Source organism: Cheilinus undulatus, linkage group 14, assembly GCF_018320785.1.
Source record: "Cheilinus undulatus linkage group 14, ASM1832078v1, whole genome shotgun sequence".
Taxonomy (NCBI): domain Eukaryota; kingdom Metazoa; phylum Chordata; class Actinopteri; order Labriformes; family Labridae; genus Cheilinus; species Cheilinus undulatus.
In genome coordinates, this window is record NC_054878.1 from 36,730,435 (window position 1) to 36,749,199 (window position 18,765).

Sequence of the window (18,765 nt, forward strand, 5' to 3'; positions counted from 1 at the left end):
GGCCAGGAGAATATCAAGAACTCTGGGGACTGTTAAGTATGAATGACTCAGGCATTCATCGGGTAGAGAAGCTGTGATGAAAACACGATGATGCTTGTGTTACAGTCATTGAGAATTTAAGCCTTAATTCAAAATTAACACTAAATACTACCTTCTTAATAGACTTCAACATCCTTACTTATGTTAGAACAGTCACTAAATGATTTATTAAGCATGACATTATATATTTTCAAGCTTATGAGATGGACTGTTAAAATCAATCCAACAAATACAGAAATGTTTTTCCTTATGCCTTGATCCAACAATAAACTTTGCTCTTTCTTTACAACAATTATAATTATTTATTTAATTATTTTTTTAAATTTATTTGGATAGGACAGCTAAAAGAGACAGGAATATGGGGAAGACATGTACCAAACAGCACAGAGACTGTGAATCAATCCTGCAGCCAGTGCGCTGAGGACTATAGCCTCTGTATTTTGGGCCTGCTCTGCCTACTGAGCTATACCATCGCCCCACAAAGCTTAGTCTTAAAAGTGACCATTTGGTAACAGATTCAATGTGTGCAGCTAATTTCCTACCAAAACAACACACAAAGCATGTTTCGTCTCCAAACAGACTTAAAAGACCAATTAACAAACTTGTGTAATAACTTGTGGCAGATTGAGAGTAGCCAATTTAAAATGTCCTGTAAGATTTTAAAAATGACTAATTAGCACAACTTAAATGACTCACTTTGTTGATATGTTTGAACATTTTTCTACCATTCCCAAAAAAATTTACAACTTTATTTTCTGCAGGAAGATCTAGAATTGTTCTCCAATCGTAGAGCTGTGCGACCCCTTACTCTACAAGCAGCTAAATTTGGTGTAAAAGAAGCCAGAAGGAAGTGCGGCAAAGTTATATTTTACATTCTTTGTGCCAAATTTGTGACATAAGAACGTGCATTCACATCAAATAAAAAATGAACTTGCATCTCAGGTGTAGGACAATAACAAGCTAATATTCAAAAGTCAAGTGAGCCCACGCATTGCTTCTTCCTCCTGCTTGGCTTTACTTATGCAACATAACAAGTGGGCTGAAATGTTGCACAAGTAAAATCCTACTGAAGTTTCCTTTAGTGTCTTGAGATTGATCAAACATGAGAAAAGCTGCAGCATCAAAGAAGAAGATACTGAGGCTTGATGAAGTAGAGCTAAATTCTGATCTTTAAGGTCCCCACATACCTGACCCGTGTGTTCAGTCTCGTCCTTGTTGATCAGGTACATCAGGAAGAACCTGCAGCCAGGGGGAAAATGGCCACACAGTGATTTAAACACTTCAAACTTATTCTCTCATTGGCATCTTATGGTTTTTAGCTGCACTCACAGGTAGTTTGCAAGGTTGTGCTCTTGTAAAGTGTGGGTTTCAAACCCGTGAGGCGTCCGGTCAAAGTAGTCGTTCCCGATGCCACAGATGAAGCATTTGGTCTGAAAGAAAAATGAGAGGGAGAGTTCATATTTGAATACAGGCAACAGTAAGTATACTTAATTAAATAGTGCTCATACTCCTGCTTTATTTCAGCCTCTTTCTTGCCAATAGCTGGATTCATTTGGCCAAGAGCAAGGGGAAAAATTAATGTTCACACAGGCTCTTTACAAAGACATAAAGCACTTTCAGTCTTAATTTTTTAACTGATATAAAAATCAATGAATGAGTACTTTTTCCTATTACCACAACGTCTCTTAGACAAAAAAGCACAACAGAAACCTGTTACATCTACCAGTTTGAATCCCAGCATTTTAGTATCTGCATTTATGGTGCCATATGTAATAAATTATAACCATTTATTTTAATGTAAGATGCTCATAAAGCCTTTAAAGACAACTGCTTTGTATGGACTACACTTTTATAGCATTTCTACTCCTCTAACGACTTGAAAAACTTCACACTACAGGTCACATTCACCCATTCACATCACATTCATACAATAATGGAAGGAACTGCATGTAAAATCAGTTGTAACTCATCCCATTCACATCCATTTACACAGCAACTTGTGCTTAAGTGCACAAGCAATTTGACATGTGGACTGCAGGAGCTGGGGAGCAAACCCTCAACCTCCAACCTTCTGACTGAGAGAAAACCAACTCTACTGTTGAGTCATGGTCACAAACTTAAGCAATAAATTGACAATAGTTTAGCTTTTGAAAAAGGCCAACATGGCAAAAAAGTGGCAAAAATGGGGAAAGAGCAGCAAGAACATGTTAAATGTGGCAAATTGGGTTCAAAGGGGGAAAAGTGGCAAAAAGAAGAGTGGTAAGAGACAGCAAAATGGTTTACAGGTAACATAAAATGACCAACTTATGGCAATAAAGTGGACATAATGTGAAAAAAGTACCATGAATATATTAAATGCGGCAACTTGGGGTAGAGTGGCAAGAGGCAGCAACATGGGCTGAAAGTAACAAAAAATGACCAATATGTGGCAAAAAACTGGCAATAATGGGAAAAAAGTAACAAGAATTTGTTAGATGCAGTGATATGTGTTAGAAGTGGCAAAAAGAAGTTGCAAAAATGGGTGAATAGGGGGGTTTAAATGGAAGTACAGCAGCAAAAAAGGGTGAAAAGTGGGATAAATTACCAACAAGTGGCAAAAATGGTCAAAAAGTAGCAAAGATGTGTTACAAGTGGCCAAAAAATAGGCAAACAAGGGCAAAAGAAGCAGAAATTGATTAAAGGTGGCAAAAAGAATTGACAAATACAGGCAAAAAAGTAGTGAAAAGATGTTAAAAGTATAGCATGACGATCATTTCAACATCAGGATCCAAAAATAGCTGTTAGCCAGGACGAATGCTAGCACCAATGTTATCGATCAACACATAAATTGACATCAGTAAATCACAACTGGGCAGGGCCCATTCTCTGGGTTTTTAAAGGAACCAAATATAGGATGAACTTCAATTGTTGATTTTAAGACTGTGTTGTAAAGAACTCCACATTTTTGGTACATGAAAGCTAAAGTGGATTTTCTAAGTTCAGAGTAAATCTCCGGAGCTCGAAGCATTACACAATCAGAGACTGAGGGTTACTGACACCAACATCATTGCTTCAGCATCCGTGGAGGACAGCTTGATGATATCTGAACAAACAAATCTAATCTGATCCCTTGAGAACAACTGTGGACTTTGTGTCTGAACAAAGCACCAGATTTGTTTTAACTGCAGTCTGAACAAACCCAAAGTATTAGTTTTATTCAAACCTTTCTTTATGACCTATGTTTCCTCTTTTAAAAGTTAAGGAGCAAAGTCTTACCTCCATGTCCTCCTTCACCTGCTCCTGCTGGTCTCTCAGCTCTCCAAAGGCATCAATGATCAAACCTGAAGGAATCGAAGTGCTTAGTGTGAATTTTCTCATAACACATCTATCAAGCTCATATTAATGCATGGCAAGGCTGCAGCACATGGCAGGGAGACTGGTAGGCTATTTGTAGTTTAATGTACACTAAAGCATGCAGAATACACAGAAGTATGGTCATTTACGAAAACCACTGTAGAAAAGTAAAGATTGATACCCTGAATGATGGCCAGCAAGATGACAATGACAAAGAAGAAGAAGGTGATGTCAAACAGGATGCGGTAGAGCTCATAGGGATCTCCAGCTGGGTCCTCCAGCTCGTCTCCAATACCTCCTCCAGCTCTAACACCCACGTACATGTGGAACAAATAGCACTGCAGAGAGGATAGAAGAGTACATCACAGTCATTTCTAAAGCTTTTTAAGAGGAAATAAGGAGCACAGCATTAAAGGCAGCCTTGTCCTGTTTAGCCCAAGCTAGGGATGAAAAACAAAAATTTAATTTTCAGCTCTTCACAGAGATATTAGAGCAGCACAAGAACAGGCATATATGAGCGTAAATGTGCCTTCATTTGATGCATGAAGCCACAGAAGCAAAACATGTCTGAGAGTTAATAAAAATGACCTTCTTGCTTTGAAAAAGGAAAAAACATCTTCCAACCATAAATATTAACTTTTTCCAGTCAACACCTCACAAAGCTAACAGATTAAACACCCTCCTTTGTCCAGCGGATAGAGTTTGTATTCTTTCAGCAGCTTGATGAAGGCCAGATGGCTAAAACCATTTAAACTCAAAGCCGGAGGAATTTTTTTCAACTCCTACATATCCTTGAGAAAGCTGAACACTTGTTTATATTACACAAAAAGAAGGAATTTTCTGTTTTTTTCCTTTCTTCATGAAGTGATAAACGTCAGGGTTGCTTAAGAACAATGTGAGCTGAGGATAAATGGTGATTGATAATGTGCTATCACTGTTTTATTGATTATTCTAGGGCTGAACTGTCAGTTGGTCAATTTGTTGGTGAATTTGCTCTTGTCTGACCAAAATCTTGATGGTCTGGCAATCGAGCAGGAAGAGAGAAAGAGAAGACAGGAAGACAGTGGGGAAGCATGAAGCCATGGATGATCAAGAAAGAGGGATTGATGGTAGACAAGCAGTGATGCAGCTAAACCAGATTTTATTTTCTGCAATTTTCTCAGCGATCAGCTCTAACAAACCAGCACAAAAAGCTGCACCTCTGTGCTGTTCATGACCGTTCATTTTATGCTGACAGCACTTATTTGCTTGAAATAAAAAACTTAAACAAAGATCGATTAAATAATAAATATGTTTATGCACTTAAAAACTTTACACAGGATGATATAATCTTACAGAACTACAGCCTCACTAAGGCAGAAATTTTTTTAATTGTTCCTATTTAACTGCAAAAAATCAGCATAAACTCCCAGAGCTCTGTGGTGGATTATTGATCAGATTACAGATTATGTGAAAGAGAGACTCAGTTATGACCTAATAACACGGATCTGTAGGCTCCATAGATGAGGATATTAACAGTGATTCAGTTTATAAACCAAAGTAACTCCACTGATAATCAGATATGTAAAACAAAGAATGCTTTTCTTAAGACATTTTCTGGCTGATTTTTTTGACCATTTAATGGTGAGTCATCGCAAAGGTTTTTAAAATGATTTTAAATACGGGTCAGCTAATGTTTGGGAGAATCAGCTGATCAGCCTATCATATGTACCTGACGTCGTTCAGACTGACCCTGTGAAGTGATAACCTTGCAAAGCAGATGGATATGCCCGTTTCCTTGTTTTTCACTGGCGAATCCATCTTGCAAAGCTCCCATCTGAACCATTTGGGCCCGGTTAGAAGGTGACAGGACCAATCAGCGACGAGGGGCAGCACTTTCAGGTGCAGCAGAGTTGAGACGAAACGACGCGAACGAAGGAAGAAGGATACCAAAATGTGAAATGAGAAGGCCCTAATGTCACTTCTTCCTCAATGACCACTGAAAATTAAGAAAAGGCAAGGCTTGATAATAAATCTGTCAACAACAATGAAACTAATCCTCTAATCTATCAGACGGTTTAACTTGTGCACGCAGGCTTGTGTTTTCAGCTTAAAGATTTCCAAGTCTAGAGCTGCTGCTAATGCTAGAACAGGAAGCCTGAAGATTAATTTAACATTTTCTTAGTAAAGTTTCAGTGAACAAACCAACTAAAGGCTTCTTTATGCTCCACGCACGTATGAAAACAGATCTGTGCATCTTAAACTTCACAGCTGTCATTGTCTTCACACTGATGTGTGCCTGTTAAGTTCAAGAGGACACTGAAAAACTACTCCACTGGAGGTAGCCATCTCTCAAGGAGCTACTTTGAAGCTGCTCCATCTGTCCCATAGACTGAAGAGAGAACAGTCTGTCCTCTGCTCACTTGTGTTCTTGTAGCTTGCTACTCTGGGTTGAACTGTTGGCAGCATTGCTGATTGCTGCTCTCACAAATGGCTGTGGTGTTGCAACCTTTAGTCTGCATCTGTGAGCCTCCAGAGAACGGAAAAAAAACATGGACAAAATAAACGCACAGTACTGACGGTCAGGTCGGTCCGTATCCCTATGCATTTCAAATGTAGAGCATAAATGAGCCTTACACAGGCCTAGCAGCCAGCTGATGACAAACGCTCAGAAATCAGTGTCATGGTCATTGCCAGAGCAAAAAAAAAAAAAAAAAAAAAAAAAAGTTGTAAATGGACACCAAATGGACTCTAAATCTGTAGAGTGAATAAAAGGCCTCAGGTGTTGTTTAAGCCCTATTATTAATAAGTTATCACTCCTCTTTAAATAAAAATATCCCCATAAAAGTTTGTTTTAAAAATAAAATGTCTTCCTACAATTTTTGCAAGGTAATGTGACAAAATACTTCTTGGTTAAGGGCATTCCCTTGTGTCTTCACTGATAACTTGGCAACTGCTAACTGTTTCTTTTGTTTGGACAGTCCTTCATACTTACGGTCATCATATCGTCACACTTCATGTCAGGCTCGTCTTCATCCTCACTCTTATTGTAGAACTTCCTGAAGAAGTTGAAGGCCACCACAGTGTAGAGATACACGACCACAGCCAGCAAACCCACAGTCAACACCAGCTACAAAGACAGAGAGTGCATATTATACAATAGTGGAAAAACACTTTATTTAACTTTTTATTCCCCTTGACAAAGCAGGAGCACACAAGTCTGGCTAATCTTTTTTGAATGAAGTTTTGAAAGGTATTTTTTAAAGCTGTTATTCAACAATTGAATCAAAATGCCAGTGCTGATGTAGTTCCTTTAGACAGAAAGAGTGGAGTAGAAAAGAACTGGCAGGATTTCAAGGTCTAACAGGTAGGCATTCAGACTTGGGGGACCGTCAGCACCTCAGGAAATTAAATTCAGGATTACAGAGCGACACCATGTCTCTTTCAGTGACCTTCAGTTTAAAAGCTTCCTATTCTACATTTTGAGTTTACTGGCAGAAAATTACAGGTTCAAACCTGTGCGTCCCAGTGCCTTTGTCTGAGGAGTTCCTGCAAGGACACCATTAACCCTGTTGAATATGTGTTCATTTAAAGTGAAACTAAATGACGTACAATTAAACTATTTTAAAAGTTTTTGTTTATTGCTTTAGTTGTGGCAAATTCAACATCTGAAAATAACTACACACTGTCTTTTTCTGTTCCTTTTTTCCATTACATTTAGCTATTAAAACTGTTCATCTCTGTAAGGTTACTACAACTCTTCTAAGCCCTGTCAAGGTGCATTTCAAGCTTTTCCAGCACATTACATCTGAGGTATATTTTGTATTTCAAAAAACAGAAATATACAGGTGCATTTCAGGAAATTGGTATATCATGAAAAGTTTTTTCCTGTGATTTAATTCAAGAAGTGAAACTTCCAGCTTTGCTTGCAAACCCCTACAGATAAGCCCATCCCTGTTGCTTGTGCACACTTTTCTCTTCCAGTCGACTTTTTGAAGATATGCTTTGATGCAGCCTCTGAGACCAGCCTGTCTTTTCAGCAGTGGCTTACCCTCCTCGTGGAGGATGACAACTCTTGTTTTCTGGACATCTATCAAGTCAGCACTCTTCCCCGTTATTGCAATTGTGTGTAATGAACCAGAGTAAGAGAATGACAGCTCAGGAAACCTTTGCAAATTTGACTTTTCCACAATATATTATTTTGAGATAGTAGATTTTAGATTTCGTGAGCTGTCAGGTGTAATAATCAAGATTAAAAAGAAAAAATGTCCTAGAATATTTCACTTTCTTCAAAATGAATCTTGTATTTAACTTTCTTAAGTAAATCACAGGGGAAAAAATGAACTTTTACATGATATTCTAATTATATGAGATGCACCTGTACTCTACATTTAAATTTCTCTGTTCATATAAAAAATATTCATTAAACAACCAAAACTATTTTTTGTAATAGCATACCATAGAAACTATGGACTGGATGACAAATTTAATGAAAACTGAACACAATAAAATCATTTTCAAGAAGTTATTAGCTTCTTATTTCAACCAGTAATTCTTCACTTTTACCTAAACATCTTTGTCTATCTCCTGGTTTGCCCAGTTTATAACTGTTTATCCTTAGTTTATCTTTGTTATTAGTTAGGTAATTCAACAAGTGATTCATTTAACAGCCTAAATATTTGTGCAGTACTTTGTCCTTGCTATGAGGGGATCCATTTAATCCTTACAGCACTTCCACTTCACTGTTCAGTTCTTTCTGGTCCAACAAATATTTACTGTTTTCTAAAATCTGCAGGGGAAACCCTCAGGAATAAATAAAAGCCAATGTTTATTAACTTTTAAACCATTATTAGCACCAGTAAAAAATCTCAGCATTAAGTTTTTGTGTAATATACAAAAATGACTGTTTTAGTTAATTTATCTTACTTTTATTATTTTTTCAAGGCATTTCTCTGACAGCACTGTAATGAAGCTCTGTCGTCTTTATGTCTTGAGACATTCATACTGATCCTACGAGCGTAGTGCACTTGCTTACAGCACTGCAGTCCCCTGTTAGCCCTTAGTTTTCACCTCAGTTATGCCTGTGTTACTACCTCTGAAGACGGCACAGAGGGAGTAATCACCTCATCCCCCTATTATGCCTCCAGGACATGCATAAAGGAAAAACTTCACAGGGTTGTCAGTATCACAGCTACCAAAGGCACAAGGAACTGGGTCAGTATCAGTCAGGAAAATGAAAACATCTTTTTATTTGAATAGCAAAACACCCTCAAGATCCTGACTCTTTTTTACTTAAGTTAATATATTTGTGACTTGTGATTTTTATTTCTACTTGTCGTGATTAAAATGATGGAGGCTTCTCATAGTGTACATTATTTACTGCAAAGCATCTTCTCTTGCTCCAGTAGATAACTGCTTCATCTGATTATACTTGCATCCAGTATGACTCACGCTTGTGTTGTTTTCTCAAGTTTTATGTATCACAGATGGCATGAACATGCTTATTAGTTTAAATGTATGTCCTGCATATTTTATATTTCTTTTTGACAGAAGAGCCTAAAATTTCAGGTTATGCAGACTGCAGCAATAGTTGTTGACAATCTTATAAAATTGTAAAAATTAAAAATCCTAAAAAAATTTTCCTTTTCTAAATAACATCTTATAGTAAAACCATACCTGTGTCAAAGAAAGAAGAGCAGAAAAGAACTGCTCTGTTATATAGAAATACATTTGAAGTGATTATTGCTTGTTGTTCTCTGTCCTCTGGGTCCCTCTGCTGGTTGAACTCCTCACCTGTTTGCCGTTATGAGTGACAGAAGACAGGATGGTTCTCAGGGTCTTGAAGCCCATGGCGATGTCCAGGAGATGGGCAGCAAAGAAGAAGTTATTAAAGTGTCCAAAAATAGACATGGTGGTGTACCAGATTAGATACAGGAAGTTCTGTGGGAAACCAAAGACAAATGTCATAATTAAGATTGTATAATTATTTCTACTCATTGCATTATATCTGAAAGCTGGTTTTCCAACTCTGATCATTTCCCCAATTATAATTATGGTGGTCAAAAGATTAAAAATTTCAAATCCCGATTAATCTTAGAATTGCTGTAGTAAATCACAATAATCACACCCTTTTCATCATGTTTTAAAATTCCACTATTCTGCAGTTTAAACTGTTTTTGTGCCTTTTTAAACTTTTTTTTACTGTCTTAAACTAGGGGTAGATGACTTCCTGTTAGGTACAGACCTATTTTTATTGGTAGATTGATAAATTCTAACTTGAACTTGATTGCAGGAAAAGGAATTTATTATGGATTGAAAATTAGATGAGAGAACATTCAAAATGCTCAGACGACTTTGACTTCCACTGAGCTGTCTGTAAATTTTTAAAGTAAAATAAGAGATTAAGAAGCAGTGGTGGAAGTATTTTACAACACTGTGGCTGAAGGGAGACAATCACATGCCTTAACTAAAGTGTACTGAAAGGAAATATAAAGCATGTGTTTAATCACGACTTTACAAAGTTAAAGCTCTAATGGGGGACCTTGATTAGTTGTGATTAACTCCGTTAATCTTGACAGCCCTAATTGTTATTTCTGATCTTGTCTCTGGGCAAAGTCTTGACGTTGATTTACTTTGCACCTCTCTGTAAAAAACACTTTTGTGTAAAAACAAGCTTATGATTTTGCATGCATTTAGGGAAACATTTAAGAGACACTGGCACTTCAGGTCTTTGCACAATGTTTTATAAGTTTATTTTTCGTTTAATTGTGAAAAGATGCAGAAGGAGTTATATGGAGTCACCGAAGAGTGAAGATTATTTTTGTGGTTCTTTCAGTCCTTAAACAAAAAAGGAAAACTGGGTCTATCAACTCCTGACTGAGCCCTAAAATATTAGGCTCAATGCACAAGCTCATATGTAGCAGAATAGCCTGTTAGAAGATGCATACTTTTAGTTCAGTCTTTCTTGCTCTATGGGGTTGTGAATACAAATGCTAGTGTCAATCTAGTACGTTACATAATTAAAGTATACAGAATAAGCACAACAAAAAGTTTTAAGATTTGGTGGAAGGGACAGAGAGACAAAGGGAGAAAAAAAGGGGAATTGTAACTGCTGCACTGAATAGTTAAACAACCCTCTCAATAATTTGGATGCGAAAAAATGCAGAAAATAAAGCCTGTTCAGCAGAAAATAATGGCAGGCGGAAGTTTGGGGTTCAGTGTGGAAACATGATTGGCCCAACATGAGATCAAATCTGTTTTAAGACTTTTTGCAACTTCAGATGAAAGAAACTGTCTCTGTGTGAAAAGTTCTTGAAGCTTATTGAGAACTGTAATGATGGAACATTCTACCAGAATGCAGGCCACACAGCAAAAACTTAAGCATACTTACATTTATTTATTATATCAACACTGTGGTGAAACTTACATTATCAGTCAAAACCACTCCCAGCTTCCAGATGTGGTACTTTGTGTCAATGGAGCTCAGCCTGTAAATGAGAAACCACAGGTGATGGTTTAATTGTACAGCTGATGTGAAAGCTTTAAAAAAAATCATTATTAGAGCACTATAAGATGATTTATTGAATTTTAAAAAACAGCAGGTTCTCACCAAGAGAGCAGTGATGCTTCCTTCTCTACAGTCTCCACTGTGGGGTCAAAGTCCAGAGCACTCTTATCCAGGCCTAACAGCTCAGCGATGCGTTCAGCTCCGTACAGGTCACCGTATTTGTTGATCACCTACACATACATTCAGAGAGAAGACAGCAGAGATCAGTGAGTCACTGAACTTAACAGATCAACATGGGTAATGAGTGGAACAGTGTAGATCTCTTTACACACTCACTTTACGCTTAATAAACTTGTCCCAGTAGTTGCTGGGGAAAGACCTGTAATGGAAAGTAGAAAGTTATTTCAGGCGAGACCAGGGTGCAAATTGCCGGGGTTGCCATTTCCCCTTCTCATCTTAAAAAGCATGCTGGAGATGTTTCAAACATTTAGCTTATGATAGAGACACCCTTTGTTTCGTAACAACTAACGAGTCATTTTCATTTGTTGGTGCTAGTAAATCAGGCAGCTCTCTTTTCAAAAATATGATTGCCTTAATTTTCTGCTGTCCCAAAGACCCATAAATCAGTCATCAGAAGACTGATCTTTGACTTCAATGTTTAATGTTTCAAGACTACAAAAAATTAGAAGTTTATCGTCAGTTTACTAGAGAGAGCTTAAGATTAATCTGTGTTGATGACACCAAAATACACCTGTACATATTTGTAGTGTTATGAAGAAACACAACAGGTTGTGCTATCAAGCTATCAGTAGAAAGGATAAAGACAGCCCATATTGCTGAATTCTGCTGATTTGTTGATTGATGTAACTTTTGGTTTATGTCCTGTTTAATGTCATATGTGGGAAACTTATGCTGCTGTCTTGGCCAGGACTCCCTTGTAAAATAGATTTTTGTATTTCAATTGGTAATAATCCTGGTTAAATAAAGGTTTAAAAAAAAAAAAAAAAATTAATGCAGCGTGTGTGTCATGCAAGTGACTCACGGTGTGTTGATGACAAGTCGATCCCATTGGCCCTTGATGTCATCGTCTGAAGGCTGTTCAGTGATGTAAAGACCGTCAAATTCAAGCTTCCTTGCAATCTCCTTCTCCCTCTTGAACACCACCAAAGGAACCTGGGGGAAAAAAATAACACTGCTAACACTCTACCCTAAAAAATGCTGTCATCTGCAGAAAAAAATATTCTTAGCTAGATGCATAGTCTTTTTACAGGATCCTGAACATTCCTACCTTCAGATAGTAGTACCCGACCAAACAGAGCAGTGAAATGACGGTGTGGAAGACAGCTAGGAAGCGTAGACAGGGCAGCATGTAGCCTGTGCTCTCCTGCAACACAAACTCATCCATGTCGAAGAGCGTGTCCTCATCATCCTCGTCCTCACCACCACCCCAGGTGTTTTCATCATTGTCTTCTTCATTTTCACCAGTGACCTAAAGAGCACAGAATGATAACAGAAATATTTTCAATAATCTGTCAACATGTCAACATTTGGAAGGAAATTTGACCTCTTTTACCTTATAGAAGAGAAGAATGAAGTTGATGGCAAAACACACAAACAGAGCCAGGAAACGCAGGTTGTAGAAGTTACGAGCCAGGTAATTCTATAAAGAGAAAGTCTTATTAACACCAAGAACATCTGTTGATTGTAAAATTATATATCAACAGTTTGAGAAACAATTTTAAAAACACATTAGGTGTTTTTTTGAACAATGATGCAGAAATAACACCATTTAATTGCTTTAAAGAGGTTACAGACTGAGTAGGAGCTCACCAGCATCTTGTTTAGAAAGACATCCAGCAGAGCAAAGATCCTTGACATAAAAGATGGCGATTTATCTTTAGGCTGACTTGATCTAACTTTTGGCTTCTCTTCTGCCACTGGCTCCTTGGCCTCCTCCTCCTCCTTCGGCTTGTCCTCCTTCTCCTTTTTCTCTGTGCTGTATTCAAAACAGTTCATTTGATTTTGTATAATCACAATTAATTTTACGCTCACTTCATTTTACTCACTCTGCTTTCTCTTTTTCGCTCTCGGGGGTCTCAGCAGGCCTGGATGTAGCTTTCTGCAAGACACAGAGTGACTTAGTGACTCTTAATGGAGGGATGTATTAAAGGAGGAATCTACAAAGGTTAATCCATGCATCAGACTTGTAAAGCTATTTAAATTTGAATGCAGACCTTCTTTTGGTCAGCAGCAGAGCTCTCTGCACTCAGCTCAGAAACATCACCCAGCCCTGGCTCCACGTGTTTCCCTCCTTCCTTCTTTGGCCCCGACAGCATCTCTAACATGATGTCGACTTCTGCTATGTCTCCTGTTGGTGCCATGGCTGAATCTAGGCTTCCTGATGACTCTATAGCCTCCATTTTCTCCCCTTCAATTGCATCTCCATGTATACCAAACTGAGTGGGTTCAGGCATGTGTCCCAGGATGTCCGTCACCTTTATGTTCTTGGCGCCCTCAACAAGGCCGCCACCGAACATAGTGGACCAGATGACGTGGAAGAACCCGAATATAAGGCCGTAGATTCCCTTGAAGAAGCCGATGAAGAGCATCCAGAAGAAAGAGAAGAAGCCTGTGATAATCTCCCTGATGCTCAGTTTCTTGATTTTCTTAAACTGCTTGCGGATGCTTTTAAAAGAGAACATTTCACAGACACTATTAATCTTCTTCTTGACAGAGCGACAGGCAGTGGTAAAGGCAGAGGCAGACTCTGAGGCACCCTCTTCCTCTCCCTCCAGCTCCTCCAGCAGGCTGTGTTCTTCCTCTTCCTCCTCCTCGGGTTGTTCAACCTCATCAGGCTCAGAGATCTGTGAGGCCAACTGCATTTCAAAAATGGTGTCCTCACAGAAGTTCACAAACATCTCCATCTTCTCGCTCTCTCCGCCCTCGTTGACCACATCAAAGATGAACTGACGCTTGGACTCTTTGACCTGCGGCTTCTCCCACTGCTCGCGGCTGGACTCGCTGATCTCAAAGTACACCCTCTCAATACGCTTGGCACTGCCCATGATTTCAATACGACCAAGATAAGGCTCAAAGTAGCTGAGGACACTCTCTGCCAGGTCTAAGAAGGTAGCCAGTCTGGAGTCATGTGGCATGTGTTCAGACAAGTTAGTGAGCAGCACAGCAACATTAAAACCGATATCTTTGGCTGGCTCGTGGAATCGCTCCACAAACTCTTTGTAGTTGAACATATCATTCTCATCGGCCTCTGCACATGAGAGCAGGAACTCAATCTCTGATTGGTTGTACTGCTTCTGGCTCTCCATCGATTTCTGGAACTCCTTCTTTGAAATGATGCCTTTACACTCTGGGTCATACTCTTTAAAGTTGTCGGAAGTCGTCAGGTCCTTCAGTTTGAGGAACATATCAAAGAACTTTAGGATCATCTCTACATTGTTAGAGGACTCCACCAGGGTGTCAACCATCTGTTTTCCAATCGTTCCATTCACAACATTACCTAAGGATGGATCACATGCATTTGAGTGAAACTGTCCAAATACAATGGATTAACTGTAGACAATACAGAACTGTACTAGAACTGTGTCAACAGCAGATGTTATGTATGTCCTTTGTTATCTTTTGACAACTTCAGGCTCTTACCCTCAAGCAGAGACAGCAACATGACAACCATGTCTTTCTGTAAATCCATCAACTCCTTCAGCAGCTCAATCTGACTGGCATCCTACGAGGACATAAGAGGCTTTTATTAAAGCTTTGTTCAGACAGACATCTCTAAAAAACAAAAATCACTCTGAATGTGTTCTAAATCCCTTAACCAAAACTTCATTTTTAAATATAGCATTAATTACAAATTACCTGCTTATAATACTTTTATCTCTGTTCTTTGATAAACTGTTCACCTGCAGGTTATGACCACTAAAAGGGCAACATGATATATTTTCAGGGTCACAGAAAGTTAAATGAAAAAGGACCAAAGCAAGCCTGTTTCTTATTTTACACCCTTTGATATTTCCTGGAGATACAGAATTAAATTCCCCTTCAGGTCTCTAATAACATCTACAAATAAAACAATCCTTCACTGAACCACTTACAGCTTACATATGCACAAAAAGGAGTGGCATGTTTAAAAATCTATTGTCCGGGTAGTGGTATGTTAGCATAGTATATTACCCTGAAAATAACATGACACACACCCCCTTAATGGATATTATTATATTAATGGATATTAAAGGGGTGTGATTAAATAAGTTTATACTTCTTCAAACTCCTTTTAACTCATGTTAACTGAAGTATTTGCAACTGAAAATTACTGTTTGTTTTTGTTCTTTTAAAACAGTTTTTAAGTCATCATTCACGTGTTGGAAATAAAAATATCAATCAACCAATCAATCAGTGGTGCTCTTTATAAAATTATACTTTGCTACCTAAGGAGAGGGACCTAGGACCTTTATAATATTCAATGTGAGCCTTGTTGCTACCTTTATGATAATATTTGTGCCATATTTGGTATTCACCAAAATTTTTTAACTTATATGATTGGATATGGTGTTTCTCCTGTTAAAAATACTAACAAAGCGAGAATAACAATGGTCTACAGCAGTGGTCCATAGGGCCCACCACCTACTTTAATGTGAAGTAGGGACCCAAATTTCAGATTTTTATTCAATCAATTTAACAAAAAAATGCAGAAATTTGGACCTTGGACGAACAAAGAGACACACTGGGAGGATGTAAAATCATTTTTATTTAAAGGTGCATTGTGTAGAATTTGGAATTTCAGCGACATCTAGCGTTCAGATTTTAGAATGAGCCAATCTGTTACCAAAACATCACATCACTGAGCTACGAGAGCCTGTGAAGACCAAAAAGGAATGTGAGCCGGACATAATTTACAGCAGTGACGAGGTGAGGGTTTATTCATTTATTTTTGTAACCATTATTTGTATAGATTATAGGTCAGTCTTCTTCTCCACCTGCCTTCCAGGTAGCTTTCAGGACCAGCAAGCAGGTTCGTTTTTAAAAATCGCGTTTTACTCTTTCTGTCCCCAAAACGTTGCCTTAGACAACATGGCGGTTCGTTATGTCAGCCTCCGTGAGGGCGATCCACGGTAATGTAAATTTAAAAAGCTTTTTTCTAATTTTGTAAAAAGAAAACGCAAGTTTAAAGAGGATGATTGTACACTTATTTTAACATACTTCACATTAATATATAAACATTATACCCCATTCACACTGTTTCTGTTCAGCAAAATGCAGCCAAATTCTACACACTGTACCTTTAACTCTGTTTTACCATCAGAACACATTTTGGTTGTTTTTTGAAAGGTGACAAAACATTTACAAACATTCATATGAATACCAACTTTCTTGAAAATATTTCCATCCAAGATAACAGGATAAATAAGTGCAAATCTCAAGAAAACAATCTTAATTTACTAATTTTCCTGCAAAATAAAGTATATGGATAGATGTCTGCCTAGGGCTTCAATGTCAGAGAGAACACTAGTTCGCGACCAACTGAAAACAGCCCCACGACCCACTTTTGGGTCCTAGCCAACCAGTTGAGAACCTCTAGTCTACAGTCAAAGTAAGGGGTTCTAAACAGACATTGTATAGCTTCAGAGTCTTACAAGAGTAGTTGTGAGTTTGTTGCAGTTCTTAGCCTCACCACCAGATGCTACTAGACCTTACATTCAGATCCATGAATGGGATACAACAGTATATACAGTTGAAACCAGAAGCTTACATACACTATATAAAAAGGCACATAAACTTTTTTTCTCACCATCTAACATTAAATCAGATTAAACTTTTCCTGTTTTTGGTCAATTAGGATTACCAAAATTATTTCTATTTGCTAAATGCCAGAATAATGAGAAAATGATTTTTTTAGACAGTTTTTATGACTTTCTTCAAAGTCAGAAGTTTACATACACTAAGATTACTATGCCTTTAAACAATTTGGGAAAGCCCAGATGATGATGTCATGTCTTTGGAAGCCTCTGATAGGTTTATTGACAACATTTGAGTTAATTCGAGGCACACCTGTGGATGTATTTTAAGGCACACCTGAAACACACTGCTTCTTTGTGTAACATCATGGGAAAATCAAAAGAAATCAGCCAAGATATCGGGAAGAGAATTGTAGACTTGCACAAGTCTGGTTCATCCTTGGGTGCAATTTCCAGATGCCTGAAGGTGCCACGTTCATCTGTTCAAACAATTACACGCAAGTATAAACACCATGGGAATGTCCACCCATCATACCGCTCAGGAAGGAGACGGGTTCTGTGTCCCAGAGATGAACGTGCTTTGGTCCGAAAAGTGCATCTCAACCCAAGAACAAAAGCAAAAGCCCTTGTGAGGATGCTGGCTGAAGCTGGTAAGAGTGTGTCATTATCAACAGTCAAAGGAGTCCTGTACTGACATGGGCTGAAAGGCCACTCTCCCAGGAAGAAGCCATTACTCCAAAAGAAACATAAAAAAGCCAGATTATAGTTTGCAAATGCACACTGGGACAAAGACCTTAATTTTTGGAGACATGTTCTGTGGTCTGACAAAACTAAAATTGAACTTTTTGGCCATAATGACCATCGTTACATTTGGAGTAAAAAGGGGGAAGCTTGCAAGCCTGAGAACACCATCCCAACTGTGAAACATGGGGGTGGCAGCATCATGTTGTGGGGTTGTTTTGCTGCAGGAGGGACTGGTGCACTTCACAAAATAGATGGCATCATGAGGAAAGAACATTATGTGGAAATACTGAAGCAACATCTCAAGACATCAGCCAGGAAGTTAAAGCTTGGGCGCAAATGGGTTTTCCAAATGGACAATGACCCTAAGCATACTGCCAAACTGGTTACAAAGTGGCTTAAGGAAAACAAAGTCAATGTTTTGGAGTGGCCATCACAAAGCCCTGATCTCAATCCCATTGAAAATTTATGGGCAGAGCTGAAAAGGCATGTGCGAGCAAGGCGGCCTACAAACTTGGTTCAGTTACACCAGTTCTGCCAGGAGGAATGGGCCAAAATTCCTGCAAACTATTGTGAGAAGCTTGTGGAAGCATATCCAAAACGTTTGACCCAAGTCATACAGTTTAAAGGCAATGCTACCAAATACTAATGAAATGTATGTAAACTTCTGACTCTCAAGAAAATAATAAAAAATTGTCTAAAAAATGATCTCTCTCATTATTCTGGCATTTAGCAAATAGAAATAATTTTGGTAATCCTAATTGACCAAAAACAGGAAAAGTTTAATCTGATTTAATGTTAGACGGTGAGAAAAAAAAAGTTTATGTGCCTTTTTATATAGTGTATGTAAACTTCTGGTTTCAACTGTACATCTAGATTATTAAATGGTAAAAAATCAAATTCTTGTTAACATTTTCTGTTAATTTTAGGTATCAGACATAAATGTATCTAAGGTAACTGATTTCTTGTTATACTCTCTCTGTCTCTTTAGGTTTTTAATGCACTTCTGGGCATCAGAGGAGCAGCACAGTTTAGTGTACCTGGGAAAGTTTCATCTGCATGTTGGCAAACACATGCAAGAAGCCCACGACTGCATCCCACAGCCTGCTGTGAGCCAAACTCTGCTGGTTCCCAATACACGGGCCCTGAAGGAAAAAGAGGGAGATGTGATGTAGGGAGAAAACAGAGTATTGACATTGAAAAATATACATGGAGTATCAGTGTCTTACCTGAATATACTCAGTCAGTGAGTTAAATATCTGCTTTGCAACATCAAGAGCTTTGGAGAAGTTGACTTTTCCAGTCTCATCAATGACATCTTTGCCAGAGTAGTACCAGTAGAAGTCACTGATCGATTCCTGAGGATAGAGACCACATTACTGCTAAAGGTTACACAAGTGTTATTATGTACAT

The 18,765-nt window shown here is 38.3% G+C and overlaps 1 protein-coding gene across 5 annotated transcripts in view; it reads right to left on the reverse strand.

Annotated features, from left to right (window-relative positions):
- ryr3 (ryanodine receptor 3) overlaps positions 1–18,765 on the reverse strand; it is a 182,566-nt gene that overhangs the window by 2,944 nt on the left and 160,857 nt on the right. For all 5 annotated transcript variants that reach the window (XM_041805055.1, XM_041805053.1, XM_041805052.1 and 2 more), the window contains 18 exons: positions 18,582–18,710; positions 18,393–18,497; positions 14,519–14,600; positions 13,093–14,375; positions 12,925–12,977; positions 12,689–12,854; positions 12,432–12,518; positions 12,147–12,347; positions 11,901–12,031; positions 11,195–11,237; positions 10,961–11,088; positions 10,778–10,838; positions 9,145–9,291; positions 6,347–6,481; positions 3,554–3,710; positions 3,295–3,359; positions 1,369–1,469; positions 1,227–1,278 (listed from right to left, as the gene is read on the reverse strand). In XM_041805055.1, coding sequence (XP_041660989.1) covers positions 1,227–1,278; positions 1,369–1,469; positions 3,295–3,359; positions 3,554–3,710; positions 6,347–6,481; positions 9,145–9,291; positions 10,778–10,838; positions 10,961–11,088; positions 11,195–11,237; positions 11,901–12,031; positions 12,147–12,347; positions 12,432–12,518; positions 12,689–12,854; positions 12,925–12,977; positions 13,093–14,375; positions 14,519–14,600; positions 18,393–18,497; positions 18,582–18,710 — 3,126 coding nt within the window. The remainder of the gene's footprint in view (positions 1–1,226; positions 1,279–1,368; positions 1,470–3,294; positions 3,360–3,553; positions 3,711–6,346; positions 6,482–9,144; positions 9,292–10,777; positions 10,839–10,960; positions 11,089–11,194; positions 11,238–11,900; positions 12,032–12,146; positions 12,348–12,431; positions 12,519–12,688; positions 12,855–12,924; positions 12,978–13,092; positions 14,376–14,518; positions 14,601–18,392; positions 18,498–18,581; positions 18,711–18,765) is intronic.